Source organism: Callorhinus ursinus, unplaced genomic scaffold, assembly GCF_003265705.2.
Source record: "Callorhinus ursinus isolate GAN/ISIS: 27379988/994484 unplaced genomic scaffold, GSC_fseal_2.0 scaffold63, whole genome shotgun sequence".
Lineage (NCBI taxonomy): Eukaryota > Metazoa > Chordata > Mammalia > Carnivora > Otariidae > Callorhinus > Callorhinus ursinus.
The window spans coordinates 8,006,855-8,025,720 of record NW_027397125.1 but is presented as its reverse complement, the minus strand read 5'-3'; the positions used below and the strand labels follow the sequence as shown (position 1 = coordinate 8,025,720).

Here is an 18,866-nt window from a genome sequence, read left to right as displayed (position 1 = left end):
AGGCTTTTGGTGTCAAATCTAAAAAGTCCTCACCAAGATTGATATCAGGGAGCTTCCCACCTATGTTTTCTTCTAATAGTTTTAAGATTTCAGGTCTTATTTTCAAGTCTTTAATCCATTTCGAGTTGGTTTCTGTGTATGGTATGAGACAGTGGTTCAGTTTCATTCTTCTGCATGTAGCTGTCATTTTCTCAAGACTTTATTGAAGAGACTGTCTTTTCCCATTGTGTATTCTTGCCCCCTTTGTCATAAACCAATTGACTATACATGCATAGGTATATTTCTGGCCTTCAGTTCTGTTCTTTTGATCTATTTATCTGTTTTTATGCCAGTATTATACTGTTTTGATTACTCTGCCTTTGTAAAGAGTTTGAAATCAGGGAGCATGATGCCTCCAGCTTTGTTCTTCTTCCTCAGGATGGCTTTGGCTATTTGGGGTCTTTGTGGTTTCATACAAATTTTAGGATTATTTGTTCTACTTCTGTGAAAAATGCCATTGGAATTTTCACGGGGATAGCATTGGATCTGTAGCTTGCTTTGAGTAACATGGACATTTTAACAATAATTCTTCCAATCCATAAGCATGGAATATCTTTCAACTTATTTGTGTCTTCTTCAATTTCTTTCATCAGTGTCTTATAGTTTTCAGTGTACAGGCCTTTTACATCCTTGGTTAAATTCATTCCTAAGTATTTTATTCTTTTTGATACAATTGGAAATGGATTGTTTTCTTAGTTTATCTTTCTGATAGTTCATTACTAGTGTATAGAAATGCAACAGATTTTTGTATATTGTGTTGCTGTGTATTTCCCTGTTTAGGTCTGTTAATATTTGCTTTATGTATTTATGTGCTGCTATGTTGCGTGGCTAAATATTTACAAGTGTTATGTCCTTTTCTTGGACTGACCACTTTATCCTTATGTAATGACCTTCTTTGTCTCTTGTTACCATTTTTGTCTTAAAGTCTGTTTTGTCTGTTGTAAGTATAGCTACCTCAGCTTTCTTTTGATTTTCATCTGCATGGAATAGCTTGTTCCATCACTTTACTTTCAGTCTGTGTGTGTCCTTCCTTCTGAAGTGAGTCTCTTACAGACAATATATAAATGGAATTGTTTTTAAAGATTTTATTTATTTATTTGTCAGAGAGAGAGAGAGACAGAGCACAAATAGGGAGAGGCAGCAGGCAGAGGGAGAAGCAGGCTCCTCGCTGAGCGGGGAGCCCGATGTGGGACTCAACCCCAGGACCCTGGGATCATGACCTGAATCGAAGGCAGGCACTTAACTGACTGAGCCACCCAGGCGTCCCTAAATGGAATATTTTTTTACCCATTCAGCCATCCTATGTCCACTGATTGGAGCATTTAGTCTATTTACATTTAAAATAATTATTGATAGATACATACTTATTGCCATTTTGTTAATTGTTTTCTGGCTGTTTTGTAATTCCTTTTTTCTTCTCTTGCTCTTTTTCTTGGTGATTTGATGATTTTCTGTAGAGGTCTTTGATTCCTTTCTCTTTCTCTTTTTTGGACCCACTATAGGTTTTTGCTTTCCATTACCATGAGATAGATAGATAGATAGATATACACACTTATAACAATTTATCTTAAGTTAGTAACAACTTAAGTGTGGATGCATCTAAATCTCTACAATTTTTACATTCCCTCCCAACATTTTATTTTTGATATCACAACTTACATCTTTTCATCTCATTCATCAATTAACAAATTATTATAGTTTTAGTATTTTTTACTTACATTTGTCTTTGACTTTCATATGCCTTTATAAGTGATTAATCCATCACCTTTACATTAGATTATTCTAATTTTACTATACATTTACCTTTACCAGTGTAATTTATACTTGCACATGTTTTCCCTTCACTAATTACTACCATTTTGTTTCAGCTTAAAGAAGTCCTTTGAACATTTCTTGTAAGGCCTGTCAGGTGATAATAAGCTTCTTTAGTTTTTATTTGTCTAGAACTCTTTATCTGTCCTTCAATTCTGAAAGAAAATTTTGCCCAGTAGAGTATTTTTGATTGGCAGGGTTTTTTTTCAGCACTTTGGATATATGGTGCCACTTTCTTCTGGCCTGCAAAGTTTCTGCTAAAAAATCTGATGATCTTATGGGGATTCCATTGTTCTTGACAACTTATTTTTCTCTTGCTGCTTTGAAGATTTTTTTCCTTGTCTTTGAATTTGACACTTTAATTATAATCTGTCTCTCGGTGTGGGTTTCTTTCGGTTTCTCTTATTTGGATCCCTCTGGGATTCCTGAATCTGTATGTATGTGTCCTTCCCCAGGTTAGAGAAGTTTTCAGTCATGATTTCTTCAAATAAATTTTCTGATCATTTCACTATCTCCTTTCTTTCTTGGACCCTTATAGTGCAAATGTTGGTTTGTTGGTTTGCTTAATGGCATCCCATAAGTCTGTTAAGCTATATTCGTTCTCTTTTCTTTTGATGCTTCAAGTGAGTTAGTTCCACTGTCCTGTATTTGAGTTCACTGATCCTTTCTTCTGCTTCATCTGACGTTGAACCTTTCTTGTATTTTTCAGTTCAATTATTGTATTCTTCAGCTCTGTGACTTCTATTTGGTACTTTCTTATATTTTCTCTATCTTTGTTAAATTCTGTTTGTTCATCCATTCCTCTCCCAAGCTCTGTGAACATCTTTATGACCATTATTTTGAACTCTTTTTCATATAAATCACTTATCTCTGTTTCATTAAAGCCTTTTCCTGAGGTTTTATCTTGTTCTTTCATTTGGAACATATTCCTCTATTTCTTCATTTTCCTTGACTCATTATGTTGGTTTCTGTGCATTAGATAAAACAGTCCTCTCTCCCAGTTTTGAAGGAGTATACTCATGCAGGAGGTGAAGCTTATTGTTCAACCCTGCCCTAGCTCTTGGTTGTCTCTCAAACTTTTGTGATTGTCCAAGCAGTCTTCTTTATACTTTAGTGATTCCCAATAGTTGAGGGTGTGCCACACCTGTCACTGTCCCAAAGGGGAGGATCTCAGTCAACACCTAGATTCAGGCTGATTAGAAGCCAGATCCTCAGGTAGGATCTAAAATATGCAAATTTATCTCGTTCAAAGGAAGACTGGAAGGCAAGTGTTTCTGTCTGCTCCCTCTGGCTGAACCCAGATGTGAGAACCGTTTGCTTTGTTGCCACCATCCCATTGAAACTATGGACACAAGTCACACTGGCCATCACAGACTATCAAAGGATGTGTTCTCTGTGTAGCAGACACAAAAGCTGGGGTGCCAGACATAAAAACTGAGGCTTCAGATGTGTGCACAAGCTCCCTTCTGGCATATGCCAGTGCTCTGGAGCACAACAGAGAGAGATCACAATGATACCACTCACATTCTGAAGTCTCTGAAGAGGATTAGTGTCAATCCTTCTGTGTGTGTTTAATTGGAAGCCTGCCCTCAGGCCACAGCTACAAAGACAAGCTAAGAGGCTTCTTGAATAGCAAGACTGGTTGCCTCAGCCTGTTGCCTCTCTCCTGTGCTCTGTGCATGAATTGGAGCTGGGTAAGAACTCTTTCTCTCTTTGTTTCAGTCCTGGGGGACCCACCAGCATAAGCCACACTGGATACCAGAGCCAGGCCATCTAGAGGTTTGTCCTGGGCAGCGGCTGTAAAAACCAGGGCGCCAGATAAATACAGAAGCTCCTTTCTGGGAGATAATGGTGCTGGAATGAGGCAGAGGGAGAGTGCTAAGATCGTGCCTGTCAACCTCTGTCTTTGAAGAGTATTTCACTAGATCCCTAGCTGTGGGTTAAATTGGATGCCTGCCCCTCAGGCTGATGCTTTAAAATAAGCAAATAAGTCTCTTTCACAAAAAGTCTGGGCACTTTTCATTCAGCTTCCTCTGCCCTGGGCCCTGGCATGGGTGAGGCTCTGTGTAAGCTATTTAAGAACTGTTTCTTAGGGCTTTTTCTGCCCGCGGTGTCTCAGATTCATTCTTAAGGAACTGAGAACTTAATCTTCCAAAATGTCAAAAACACCATCTTATGCCCCACCTCCCACCCCAGCTCCTGCAACACAAATGCCCAGCACACCAGGGTTTGTGGGATACAATCCATACAGTCATCTCGCCTACAACAACTACAGGCTGGGAGGGAACCCGGGCACCAACAGCCGGGTCACGGCATCCTCTGGTATTACGATTCCAAAACCCCCAAAGCCACCAGATAAGCCGCTGATGCCCTACATGAGGTACAGCAGAAAGGTCTGGGACCAAGTAAAAGCTTCCAACCCTGACCTAAAGTTGTGGGAGATTGGCAAGATTATTGGTGGCATGTGGCGAGATCTCACTGATGAAGAAAAACAAGAATATTTAAATGAATACGAAGCAGAAAAGATAGAGTACAATGAATCTATGAAGGCCTATCATAATTCCCCCGCATACCTTGCTTACATAAATGCAAAAAGTCGTGCAGAAGCTGCTTTAGAGGAAGAAAGTCGACAGAGACAGTCTCGCATGGAGAAAGGAGAACCGTACATGAGCATTCAGCCTGCTGAAGATCCAGACGATTATGATGATGGCTTTTCAATGAAGCATACAGCCACTGCCCGTTTCCAGAGAAACCACCGCCTCATCAGTGAAATCCTTAGTGAGAGTGTGGTGCCAGACGTCCGTTCAGTTGTCACAACAGCTAGAATGCAGGTCCTCAAACAACAGGTCCAGTCCTTAATGGTTCATCAGCGAAAACTAGAAGCTGAACTTCTTCAAATAGAGGAGCGACACCAGGAAAAGAAGAGGAAATTCCTGGAAAGCACAGATTCATTTAACAATGAACTTAAAAGGTTGTGCGGTTTGAAAGTAGAAGTGGATATGGAAAAAATTGCCGCTGAAATTGCACAGGCAGAGGAACAGGCTCGAAAAAGGCAGGAGGAAAGAGAGAAAGAAGCCGCAGAGCAAGCCGAACGCAGTCAGAGCAGCATGGTTCTTGAGGAAGAGCAAGCTGCTGGTAAGAGCGAGGAGAAGAAGGACGAGAGCCTCCCGATGGAGACAGAGGAGACACACCTTGAAGAAGCGACGGAAAGCCAACAGAATGGTGAAGAAGGCACGTCTACTCCTGAGGACAAGGAGAGCAGGCAGGAGGGGGTGGACAGTATGGCTGAGGAGGGGACCAGTGACAGTAACACCGGCTCCGAGAGCAACAGTGCCGCAGTGGAGGAGCCACCCACAGACCCCACACCGGAAGACGAGAAGAAAGAATAAATGTTGCCTTGTCTTATGTGTTCTAAATACTTTTTTAAATGAAAAAAAATGTTTTTTGAGTTTTAATGGTGTTATGTGGTTTGTGTATTAATATCTTTCTTGTCCATATCGCACCACCAAAGGCTTTTGGACCATTTAGCATCACAAGCCAAATGGCACCGTCCCCTTTCTTAAGCCTTTGTGAAGATGTTCTTTTCTTTGGATCTTATTCCTAGCCCTCAACTCCTGAAAGCCTCAGAATTTAAATTAATCGAGAAAACGCCCACCTCTTTTAGAGAGTTATCCTTTGATGCTGCACAATTTACTCTTACAAATGCCTTCCTACAGCTCACTGGGGTGCTTACCAAAGCCATAGCTTTAAACCTCCCAGTCCCTATCAACAGCTTCCCGAAAGTCCCCTTTCCTGTATACTTCCACAAAGAGTAGTTTCTTGAAAACGTAATCATGTGTGAGTATGTATTTGTTCATTTACCCTTTTTTATTTTTAATCAGTGTCGGATACCAAGAGTTGTGTTAAGGATTGACTACAACTAAGCTTGGATCGTATTGATCCAGAAATAGTCTCCATTGTTCAAGTAGTTACCAGCTTATGAAGTAGGCATTAAAATGAACATGGCACATACACATTATGTATACTGCTTTTTGTTGTAATTCATATTGGGTGTGTTCTGATAAATTCATCCTTACTGTACAGAAAAAGAAAGTTACTTTTTTACCAAGTTTTCCAAAGACAGAATAGGTCACAAAGCTTAAGGAATTGAATATTCTTGCAGTGGACTAGACAACTTCAAAACGATGAGCCCATTCCGGGAGGAAAACAGCTGGGAATTCGTTTCGTCCATGTGAAATTTTCTTCAATAATCAAAACTCAAAACCTCAAGGCTCAGGATCCCATAGGTCAGAGCCTACCTTTTTGATAAACTCTTAGTAAAGTCTTGGAGACTAGAAGCAAGATAGTTTGTGACACGTGTGCTTCCCAAAAACTAGAATAGATTTTTATTAAATAGTGGTATATCTGATGGTATATGTTTCTTAAAGGTCCAAATGTAATAAATAAGTGGAAAAAAGTGAAAAAAAAAAAAAGAACTGTTTCTTAGCTCTCTGTAGTCTTGTGGGCGGGGCGGGCGGGGGGCGGGCAAGTCCCATTAACTTTCCAAACTAGATGTTTTGGGGGCTCATCTCTCAGGGAGAGCTCTTAAAGTTGAGATGCCAGATGTGAGGTTCAAAACCTTCGTTCCTCAGGAAAAAGGTTAGGATTTTGAGTTCCCTCCCCGCTAGTTTTAGGGCTTTCTTTTCAGAAGAAATTATCCCTTCTGTAGTTGTAGATTTGTCAGTGGGAAGAGGATCCTTCTATATCCACATCTTGAATCAGAAGGTGTTTATTTATCTTGTGATTTGGAGCAATAGAATAAGCAATTGCAAAATGTTAAATGTGCAAGGTCACCTAAAGTGTTTACTATGGATTAAAAAACTCTTAAGTTTTAAATGCATTGCCCTTCAAAAAAATGCAGAGAGAAATACCTGTCTCTCAGGTCAACTCGGAAAGGATCGATGCTCTTTGGATACTAAGTTACCCAGATCAGCAGTTACAATAAATGAATATTAGGAATAGTTGTCAGAAATTGTCTACATATTTTTTCTGCTTAAGAGAGATAGTATTCTGTTATAGTATTATGTGTGACGAACCCAGGTAATGAGTACAATACTGAGACCAACACTTAGAGTTCATGGAAGTAAGTTTTGCCTTTTTTTTTTTTAAATGAAGTGAGGACAGAGGGCATAAACAGAATTATACTTTAATAATAATAGTAATAACTATTAATTATTGAACTTCTTTATACAAGGCACTTGCTTATTGCTTTACCTATAATATTTCTCTCATCATTTACGTCCCATGTTAAACCATTTTGGAGATGAGGGACTTGAATCAGAAAGTTTAAGTAGCTTAATGAAGACCACACGGCTCATAAATGGCAGAGCTACTGTGATTCCATGGTCTTGGGTCTTCCCCATTACACACACTGCCTCAGACAAGAAACTCAAAAGACAGCACTAGAAGAGGTCATTCCGAAGTGCTGTGTGGGAATCCACTTTCTTACACATCTGCTTCCAACAGTGGAACAAGCTACTTTGGAATGAGGGGGGGGTTCCCCAGTTGGGAAAGGCTATTATTAAGGCGATGTGGAGCTAGATGACCTCTAAGCACCCCCAACCACCACCACCACCAAGAATAGGAGCTGACAGCCGTGCAAAGGCATTTTGTTGGAAGGAATGGAAATTGACAACATATTTGTGTTACAAAGGCTCAAACTTCATAGTATGTAGAACTCAGGGAAGAGAATCACTTTCCCAGCTATTTTTGGAGCTATTTAGGTTTGCCAACTATATCTGAGGGTTCTTTTTTCAAATATCCAGGTCACTATCATAACACTTACCAAAAATTTTGAAGTTAACTCTTTCCTTGTCTGTGTTTTCCACTAGACTTTTAGTTCTTCCAGGGTAAAACGATCCCTCTTATTCATGTTTATACTCTGAGAACCTAGCATACTACCCCACAGGTGCTAAATAAAAATTTGTTAAAATGAACTGTCTGAAAAACAAATCAGAGCACGTCATTCCCTTATTCAAAATATTTTGTTTCTCCCTATTGCTTTCAGGAAAATGTCTGAGTTACTTAACATGGACTAACTTAACAAATCCGTGACTTGTCGTCTTTCTACTTCTCCTGTTGGGTTTTCAGTCCCTCTTTCTTTGTGTTTTACGTTCCAACAAAATCAGACTACTTGTATATTTTCCTCGTAGTATTGTTGTTTCTCACCTCCATGAGTTTGCAGCGTGGTCCCCTCTATCTGGCATGCCTTGGGCATGAATTCCTTCAGAAGTTCTTCTCTCATTCTTCCTCCTAGGTCTCACCAAACCCAGTGGGATTCTATCACCATCTTTTCTCCTTTCATTGAATCTCTATCATGGTAATCATGGCTTTGGTGTATCACTGTTTAGACAATACTCTTTCCCACCAGAAGGCAATCTTCTTGAGAATAGATACTACATTTTGTTTATCCTGATATTTACAGAACCATCATCTTTACCTGGCCCATAGAAGGCATTTAGTAACTATTTGATGAATAACTGAATAACTCAATTAAAGTGCTTTGGCAACTGAATTGAAAATTCAACCAATATTTCAGTTTTTAAAATGTTTTCAAAGTCTATTTGAAAACAAACAGAAAACCTCACAGAGATGCCAAATTGCTTTGTCTTCATAAATAAGAAGCAGATCTAATTTACCTAAAGGCACTGAAAGGAAGAAATCATCCCCATTTGCTTCATATGAGCTGATTATCTGGTTGCTTCATAGATTCATAAGTTAGCTGAGATGTGTCTAGAAACGTAAAACATGTGTTTTACGTAAGTATTTATGGTGACAAATGTTAATCCCTGGTGGAGTTGTGCAAATCTTTAGGCTACAAAGAATTACTTTTACGAATTTTTTATTTTTTTATAATGGTATATAATTCTTTTCTCAATGTTGTTTTAATGAAAGGGTTTTAGGAAGCTTTGATTATCAAGAGATTATGATTATCTCTTAAATTCTTCTCCTGGGATAAAATTTATACATCACCCTCCATAACTGAAACCTGATAAGTAGAAAAGATGAGACCAATCTAATGAAATGCCAGCCTAATCTTTTAGATGGGGTCACAAGTTAGGATATTAAAAGTATTTACCCATAGTTGTACAAGTATTAGTTTGGTGTTTTTGTAAATTATTATTATTTTTTAAAGATTTATTTATTTATGAGAGAGAGAAAAAAAACATGAGTGGGAGGGGCAGAGGGAGAAGGAGAGAGACTCCCAAGCAGACTCTGTGCTGATCGTGGAGCTTATTGTGGCGCTTGACCTCATGACCTTGAGATCAGGACCTGAGTAGAAAACAAGAGTTGGGTGCTTAACTGACTATACCACCCAGATGCCCCTTTATTTGTTTTATTATTGTAAGTTATTTTAAAAAATCTTTTAGTTATTATTCTAATAGTGTCACAAGGTAGTTAAAATTGCCTTGTGCTATTGACTAAATGTTGTTTGTGTCCCCCTAAAATTCATATGTTGAAATTCTAACCCCCAAGGGTAGTATTTGTAGATGTGGCCGTTGGAAGGTGATTACACTCTCATGAATGGGTTAGTGTCCTAAGAAATGGAGCCCAGAGAGCTCCCCTCACCTCCACCCTGTCAGTACACAGTAGGAAGACAGCCATCTATGAATCAGGAAGCAGGCCTTCACCAAACACTAAATCTGCCTGGGACTTGATTTAAGATTTCACAGCTTCCAGAACTGTGAGAAATAAAATTCTGGTATGTATGAGCTACCCAGTTTAAGGTATTTTGTTATAGCAGCCGAAACAGACTAAGACACTTTGGTTTTCAGGAAAGGTGATGCTAGATTCTTTTGTCAAGCTCAGAGGCTATAGCTAGCTCCAGAACTCAACAGTTGGCATACCACTGTTCAGAAGTTTCCTTTCTGACTAATATGGGAAAAGATAGGTAAAACACGTGACAGGATCTCTGTTTAGGTATCTTTTTTTTTTTTGAAGATAGTGATTCTAGGGATGAGGGTTGGGGGAGCGTCCCATATCTCTATCATATGACATAACGAAAACACCCCTCACACCACTGCCATACCGTGACCACCATCTTCATTGGTTAAGCACTGACTGTGTACAAGGCACTGTTCTAGGTACTGTAAGTATCACCTCCTTTAACCCTTAGTACGACTCTGAGATAGTTATTCTTTGTTTTTTAAATTTTTATTGTTATGTTAATCACCATACATTACATCATTAGTTTTTGATGTAGTGTTCCATGATTCATTGTTTGTATATAACACCCAGTGCTCCATAAAGAACGTGCCCTCTTTAATACCCATCACCAGGCTAACCCATCCCCCTCTAGAACCCTCAGTTTGTTTTTCAGAGTCCATCATCTCTCATGGTTCGTCTCCCCCTCCGATTTCCCCCCCTTCATTCTTCCTGAGATAGTTATTCTTACGTGGGTACACTGATGTTTGTAAGAAATTGGTGAGGGGTTGACATCTATCTTTTAGGGTTAGTGTAAGAAGTACAGGAGAAAGCGCACTTGAGAGTATTTGCAAACCGTAAACATCTAAACAAATAGTAGATAATTTCATTCTGGACAATTTATTTAAAGAAGAGACACACTCAAATTTGAGCTCATGTCATAATATTTGTCTGATTGTCTAATTATGTCCTGAGTCAAGACTATTGTTGATCTGATAAGTCAGTACCTTAAAAGTTAAATAGAATTCTTCTCTGAAATAGACATGCAATATGAATATATACAACTTAATGTACAGAATCAGAGAACGGTTGGCCTGGAAGGAAACTTTAACGGCTTCCAGCTCAATCCTTTATTTTACAAAGGTGGGACTTAAAATACCACGAGGCTAGTACAATGTGGCGTGACCAGAACTATGTTGGGGAAACATAGGTTCTGGACGACAAAGGATCGGCAGCAAAGGAACGAGAGCTATGGGAAGAGGTTTGGAGAAACTGGTTTAGTGTTGGGGACAAGGAGTGGGGGAGGGAAAGCTGTCCAGACACAATGCTGGAAGGGGTGCCACAGGCTCAGTCCTAATTCCAGAAGCCTTCTTTCCATTTAGCATCGAAGAATCAAAGAATCAAGGCAGCAGAGTCGGGTGGGCTGGGGTTGGAGGCTCTGACCGGGATAATGGATGGGTCATTGCATCTCAGGGTTAGACCAGCGTGTTTGAATTTCCACACCACCTCCAAGTCTCACTCTACTATTGGCTCATCAGAGGATTCAGAAATCCAGAAAATGGAGGCTGGGGAGTCACACGGATCCTGGCCAAGGTGTTGCAGAGCTGAGCTTAGAACCCAGCCCCCCTGACTGGTCCTCTGTCCTCCACACTGCCTGTCTGATTTGAAGCTGTGTTCTGCTGTGGTCTTCCTTCCAGGACCTCCACTGTCTCTTTCTTCACCAAGATCTTTCCTTACAAAAGGATTAACAATATTATTGATGTCACCCTCTAACTGAAAGACTGAGAGGTTTGGGGGAATCATTCTACATCTGCATCCTATCACATAATGGGAATAGCTGTTCCTCCCCCCACCCCACCCTGTACCACTGCCAGCCCTAGGACCACCACCTTCATTTGTGAGGCACCAATGTGTACCAGGCACGGTGAGGGTATCTACTACTTGGACGTAGTTATTCCTACGTGAGTTCACTGATGTTTAGACAATATACATGCCACATATGGGTATCATTCGACAGTTCAAATGAATTTACTTCTTTCTATGGTCTGTCCAGTGATTGTGAAATTTGTTTATTAGTTCTGGCTTCCGTAGCCTGACATATTGAAAGAGCATGGGCTCTGAAGCCTGCCTCTGACACTATTTGTTGTGTTAACTTGAGCAAATTCCTTAACCACTCTGAACCTCCATTCCCATCTGAGGCAGATGCAGCACTTTCTGCCTTGCAGGGCTGCTATGACATGTGTAAGCAACGTAACATAGTTCCCAGCATATAATAAGCCGTCCATAAATGATAGCTATCATTGTATTGTTACTTCTCTTAGGAATATTTTGATCAGCCCAGTTATAAGAAAATGAGTACAGATTAAATTGAGTTCATTCAAAAGCAATAGGAATATTAACACTAGCACAATTTGCCAAGCACTTTCTATATTTTGGGCACTGTTTTATAAATAATGACCTGTATTATCTCATTTAACCCTCACAACGACCTTTACTACCTAAAGTTCATTATGAAAATCAAGGAGTAAATACTGGAAGTAGTTAGCATCGTAACTGGCATCTAATGAGCTGTGTGTTTATTAAAACAAAAAAAGATAAATACTATTATTTGCCTCATTTATCAGTTAGGGATATTGACTCACAGAGTGTGTGACTTGGCCCAAGTCACACAACTAGCAGGAGGTGAAGCTGGGACCCAAATCCTGGCAAGCCAGTTTCTGCATCCCTCACAGTGAAGTGTCACAGCAAAGAGTACTGGTATTTCCCACAGAGTAGAAGGTTGTACCCCATGATGGACATGAGGGTTATCTTCCATAAACTGGTGGAGTTGTCTTCCATGTTGCCTCTTTCCCTCATTTCCTTAGATAATGATTCCTTCCAAGCCCCTAACATCGAGTTCTCTCTGTATCTTCATCTGCTTGGGTGGTCCTTTGTCTCTCAGAAAACAACTCAACCATAATGTTTCTTTTACTCTTTCTGCTCACATAGGGACCATGAAAAGTCACCCCTCTCTCAAGAGACTTACAGTTTTAAAACAGCACCTTTTCCATCCACACCATATCTTGCGGGTCAAGCCAGATCAGAAATCATATGCCTTTTTGTCCCCTTCTCTGAGTTTTTCTAGAATGTTCCCAATTCCCCTTTCGCACGAATCTCTATATCCTTTGCTCAAAGTCTCAGGAAACACATTCCTACAAATGTGCATTTGTGTTCCAGGAGAAGTGTGGGGACATGTTTACCTCCTAGCTGCCTGGGTCTAGTGTGGCAGAATGTATGCTCCTTGTTCGTCCAATCATTTTTACCTTTTCTTCTGCATAACCTATATTGCATGTGTTCACACAGAAATCCTCGTTTGTATTCCAAGTCTGTTATTTTGATCTGCATGATAAGACAATCACTGTCATTTGAATCCATAGCTTGCGGGGGACCTCCTTTGCTTTTCAAGTACGATAAGTTCTTAAACACAAGCGAGATGAAAAACATATTGTGCTTCCCTCGGGGACTATTTAAAATGTAAAATATAAATATTTCTCCTTTGAATGTACTTAACTTAGCAAGCCTGTGTCTGGTTTGTGTCCTTTCAGTCATCACACTGACATTGTGTTTGCTATTCCTTCATTTGGCTGAGTCAAAATGAGCTGGAGAAGCGAAAATCAGCCCTTCAGCCTCCTCTGTGGAGCCGAGCACGCGAAAGCTTGCCAAATCTCCCTTGATCACATAATGCCTTTCAGATAAGGTTAACTCCGCAGTAGGCCCTGCCTCGTGTTCATGCTTTATGGTGACAGATAGGCTGGCGCAGGGTCTCCTGTTGCAATGAATCCATTGCGAGGAAAAGCTAAGAGGACAGTCAGCCATTCAGGGAGCCACACATCCCCTTGCCAGGCTCCGCACCTGGGGCTCATGGTCTTGGTGAAGATAGTGGACACTCAGTCCTCCAGGGACAGCACCCCTGGGGGCGGGGAGTGGCTTCTCAGTCTTCCAGCCAATGAAACGTTTCCTCAAGCCCAATCTCACGAGGAAGCCCCATGAGGATGAGCATTTGGGGGGTGGGGTGAAATATATTTCATATAAAATTTGCCATTTTCACCATTTTTAGGTGACCGATGCAGAGGCATAACGACATTCACAGTATGTGCTGCTGTCCTCACTTCCTCATCACGCTTCTTCCACCACCAGAAACTCCATGGCCATCACGCAATGACTCCCCATGCCTGCCACAGCCTGGGCAACCTCCAGACCTCCTTCTGTCTCGTTGACTTGCCCATTCTAGATACTTCATATCATTCGTTATACGATCTTTGTCTTTTTGTCTCTGGCTTATTTCACTCAGCATATGTTTTCAAGGTTCATCCGAGTTGTAGCAGGTGTAAGAACTTCGGTCTTTTTTTTTAAATTGAAATATAATTAATATACCGTGTGATATTAATTTCAGGGGTACAGTATCATGATTCAATGACTCTGCGTTTCTCAGTACTCATCATGATAAGTGTGCTCTGGATCCCCTTGATCTCTTTTGTCCTCTTCATCTATTTCTTTTTATGATGAAATAATATTCCATCATATGGATATGCCGTACTTTGTTTATCCACTCACCTGCTGATGGACACTTAGGTTCCTTCCACATTCTACCTATTGAATATGATGTTGCAATGAATATTATCATACAAGTGCCTGTTCGAGTCCCTACTTTCAGTTGTTTGGGGTATACACCTAGGAGCGGAATTGCTGGGTCATTTGGGAATTCTATGTTTACCTTTTTTTAAGAACCATCAAACTGTTTTCCACAGTAGTTGTACCATTTTACATTCCTACCAGCAATGTGAGGGTTTTAGTTTCTCCACATCCGGGCCAACACTTACCATTTTCCATTTTTTAATTATTATTATTATCATTATCATTATTATTATTGTTGCCATCTTAGAGGATGTAAATCTCGTCGTGGTTTTCATTCACATTTCCCTAATGACTAAAGATGCTGAGCATCTTTTCATGTACTTATTGGTTATTTGTTATCTTCTTTGTAGATACATCTATTCGAGTCTTTTGCCTTTTCGAAATTGCATTGTGTTTTTGTTGTTGAGATTTAGGATCTCTTTATATATTCTGGAAATATGATCAGGTATGTACCAGATATATACTTTGCAAATATTTTCTCCAATCTGTTAGTTGTCTTTTCACTTTCTTGATAATGTCCTTTGATGCACAAAAGTTTTTAATTTTGCTGAAGTCCAATTGATCTACTTCATCTTTTGTTGCTTGTGTTTTTGGTGTCATATCTCAGAGTCTGTAGCCAAATCCAAAATTATGAAAATTTACCCCATGTTGTCTTGAACTTTTTTGAAGACTTATTATGTCTCAGGTACCTTTCATATAAAATCTTATTGAATCCTTATAGCAAATTTATGTGGTATTATTGTCCCCTTTGATTGATGAAGACATTTAAGCTTAAAATAATAATTTGCCCAAGATTGTGCAACTAGGAAAATGACAGAGCAGACATTTGAAAAGTGCTTCTAAATTCCTAATAGATACTAATTAGGGGGTTCAGGAATGAAATATCATCACTTACAAAATTTCTCACGAATTCCCCCAAATTGTAACTTATTCTTCAGAATACTTCCAGCATTCTTTATGACTTTACTCATTATTATGGATATCTAAAATGTTGTGTTTAGTAAATATGAAATATTAAGTTTAGTAGTATTTATAGGGTATGGCAAATGTTCAAACATTGGAAAAAGCCAGCAGAGTTGGTTAGTATTCAAATAATGTAATATTTAGAGCTCCTAACAAGATTAACAGAACTACAAAAACATCTTGTGTAGAAATTGCCAATTTAAGGATTTCTTTGCCTCTACATCTTGTTATTTCTCAAAACATCATCCACAGGATTTAAACAAAGCATACAATGTGTATAAACTTATTAATATTTATTTTATGTGCCAGAATGACTCACGATTAGCAGCAGGTAGAGCCAGAAGCACACACTTATAAACAGCTACAAGTAAGACTGACTGATTAGATCATAAATATTCCCCTTCTATGTTGATTGCTAAGCTTTCATTTTTGCCTAGAGAATTACGTTTTCCCCTTTCCCCCAGTTTCTCAGCTGATTTTTTTCCTCGGGATGTAGAAAAACATAAATTTTCTGAGAAATGACAAAAAAGAGTTCTTGCATAGAAACACTAATTAGAAACTGATCTGGATTTTCCCCCTCAAAACCCATATTTTTCCTGTGGCTACATCTGGCAGCCTCCCAAGGGAGGCTAAGAAGGAAGGGGAAAAGGGAAAAGACCACTGGGTTTTATGAGTAGGAGGTCTTCCCATATCATAGGTCCAAAGTGTTTATTTGTTTCCTATGGCTTTGTTACAAGTTACCACAAATGTGGTGCCTTAAATTAAGGCAAATTTATTCTCTTACAGTTCTGGAGGTCAGAACTCCAGAATCAGTGTCACTGGGTTAAAGTCAAGGTGTCAACAGGCTGGTTCCTTCTGAAGGCTCTGATGTTTTCTTGCATTTTCCAGCTTCTAGCAGCCACCTACACTCCTTGGCTTGTGGCCCCTTCCTGAACATCAAAGCAGATCACTCCAGTCTCTGTTTCCACTTCAGCTCACCTTCTCCTCTTGCTCTAACTCCAGCTCCTCATCATTGCTCTTTAAGGACTGTTGTGATTACATTGGGCCCATTGGGTAATCTGGGATAATCTCCCTCTTTTAAAGATCTGCCAACTAATCACATCTTCGAAGGCCCTTTTGCCATAGAAAGCAACATTCACAGGTCCCAGGGAGGAGGAGGAGAACTAGAAGGACTCAGCTCTGGGACCATTATTCAGCCTCCTGCATTGGGCATTGTGGTCTACTCTTCAAGTAAGAGAAAAAAGGCAGATAGGCATGGCCAGGACCCGACAACAGGTGACCTACCTATGGCAGGACACTAAAGAATGTGCCCAGGTGCCAGTGAGGCTTCATTGTACGAGGGGAAATTCAAGGTCTAACAGAACTCAACAAGCTCTTATCCCAATCAAAGTCAAGAGCTCACAAGAGGTCTTAGCTGAATTACAAAGGGTTCACATGGAAAGAAAGGAGGCAGGGTTCCAGATGGCTGATGCTCCAAAGTTTAAGTGGACAGCCATCGAGCGGAATCTGTTAGTAGAACCAGAGATCCTGCTTAGGCTCAGATTTAAAAGAAGATCTAGTCTCCTGGAAGGAAAACAGACAAGAATGAAGTGTGTCTTCAGGGTTTGCAGGAGAACCAGGAGAAGCAGTTTAGGCCTGCACTCGGAATTCAGAATGTGGAAAAAAGCAAAAACATAGATATTTGGCCCGAGTGGGTTAGGAGAGTGTAGGTTTTAGAAATGATGTTATCCCAACCTGGTATGATGAGTTTTGTGTGGGGTAGGTAAGTGGGGACTCAAGAAAAGTATGAGGTTCTCTATGGTTAGAACTAAGAATAAGCTCAGGCAAATCAGATTTGCAGAAACAAAGATTTAGTTATTCCTCAGGTTAGTGAGCATTTATATGTGGCATGCATGTATGTGTGCACACATAGGGGCGTATGAATTTTAGAAAGTATATACATTTGATTTATCTACTCTCCCAAGTGATACATAGCAAGATTCCCTGTAGCTTCCTGTTGCCAAAAACAATATTGCAATTAGACTCAAATACTTCTCCTTATGGACCCATGTGAGGATTTCTTTGATAGTACTCCTGCAACAGGATTTCTGGATTATAGGGTAGGTATAAGTGCTTGGTCACTCTGTGGAATGACAGCACCAGTCTACATTTCCCCCAGCAGTGCATGAGGATTCAGATATCCCCACATCCCTGTCAACCTTTGTCACTTCTAGCTTTCTAATTTTGCCTTATTAGGTGGTATGTCATGCCTCTGATCACCTGTCACATTAGCCTTAGAAGTATGTGACTATCCTCTGCTATAGATTGCTTCTTTATATCCTTTGTTGACTTGTTTATTGGAATTGTTACTTTTTTCTTGGTTGATATGAAAATGTCTCTTGTATTCTCAGATATTAATCTTTTGTTGATTTTAGCCATTACAGATCACTTTTCCATTCTGTGAGTCTATAATTTTATCCACAATGTTCTTCACATTTCACAACATTTTTAAGTTCCATGTAATTGAACTCGTCAAGTTTGAGCTTTTATTGTTTGAGGTTTCATTTAAGAATTTTCCCCATTGGAGGGAAAACTGAATGAGAAGAAGTCGGAGAGGGAGACAAACCATGAGAGACTCTTAACTACAGGGAACAAACTGAGGGTTGCTGGAGGGGAAAGGGGTGGGGGGCAGGGTAACTGGGTGATGGGCATGAAGGAGGGCCCGTGATGTGATGAGCACTGGGTGTCATATACAACTGATGAATTATTGAACTCTACATCTCAAACTAATGATGTACTCTATGTTGGCTAATTGAATTTAAATTAAAAAAAAAGAATTTTCCCCATTGAAAGTCACAAAATTATTCCTCTACATTTTCAAGTAACTTTAGGTCTTCAATCCATTTGGAGTCCATCTGTCTGGCGCTAGCTAGTAATTCAGGTTTATTTGCATCTGACAGTAGTCCATTTTCCTAACACTAGCTACCAAATAATCTGTTCTTTCTCCATTGATTTGTGATGCCACTTGACTAGTAAATGCCCCTATACACATGGATCTGCCTCTGACCTCTGTTTTCTGTTTTACTGGTCTACTTTGGTGCCAGACTGTACTGTTTTTATTACCATGACTATGGTATATAAATAAGACATGTATGTCTTGCTGTCTTGCTCATAGATTTTTTTTTAAAGCACTCATAATTGGAGTATTTTTTATTTTATGTACAATGAGTTGACATTAAAGTAGGTACCCTGGTTATCTGCAGTTAACGCAGGTTATCTTGGATGACCAATTCAAGGAAGTTCACTTAATCCAACTTAATGAAGCCTATATCCTTCGCGTACTGACGGAAACACGGGCGGCACGGACTGAGGCCGTATTTCTGGACCAGACCGTGCCGGTTTGAGCAGACGCGGCAAGAACGAGAACCCTGGCCAAATTTCCTCGGATGGCTCCAGTACAGCTGCTGGTGACCCATCTTGCTCTCTCGGATGCAATGAGGCAAAAGGCTCATAGATTTTAAGAGTAACTTAACTCTCAAAGACCTTCATTCTTTTATTTTCTTTTTTAAATTGAGATATAATTCACCTATGGTATAATGTACCCTTTTAAGGTATACAATCCAGTGGTTTTTAGTGTGTTTGTAACCATCACTATACACTAATCAGAACCTTTTTCTCACCCTAAAAAGAAACTTTGTACCCACCAACAGTGACTG

General features: G+C 39.8%; 1 protein-coding gene and 1 pseudogene across 1 annotated transcript; one reads left to right on the top strand and one right to left on the bottom strand.

Annotated features, from left to right (window-relative positions):
• Positions 1-3,952: 3,952 nt before the first annotated feature.
• On the top strand, positions 3,953-5,864 carry LOC112839129 (SWI/SNF-related matrix-associated actin-dependent regulator of chromatin subfamily E member 1 pseudogene; annotated as a pseudogene).
• A 12,462-nt stretch (positions 5,865-18,326) lies between these two features.
• LOC112839130 (small ribosomal subunit protein uS14-like) lies at positions 18,327-18,639 on the bottom strand. Its single transcript, XM_073885554.1, has one exon. It carries the CDS (start codon positions 18,624-18,626, stop codon positions 18,456-18,458), a length of 171 nt encoding a protein of 56 aa, XP_073741655.1. The 5' UTR covers positions 18,627-18,639; the 3' UTR covers positions 18,327-18,455.
• Between the last annotated feature and the right edge of the window lie 227 nt (positions 18,640-18,866).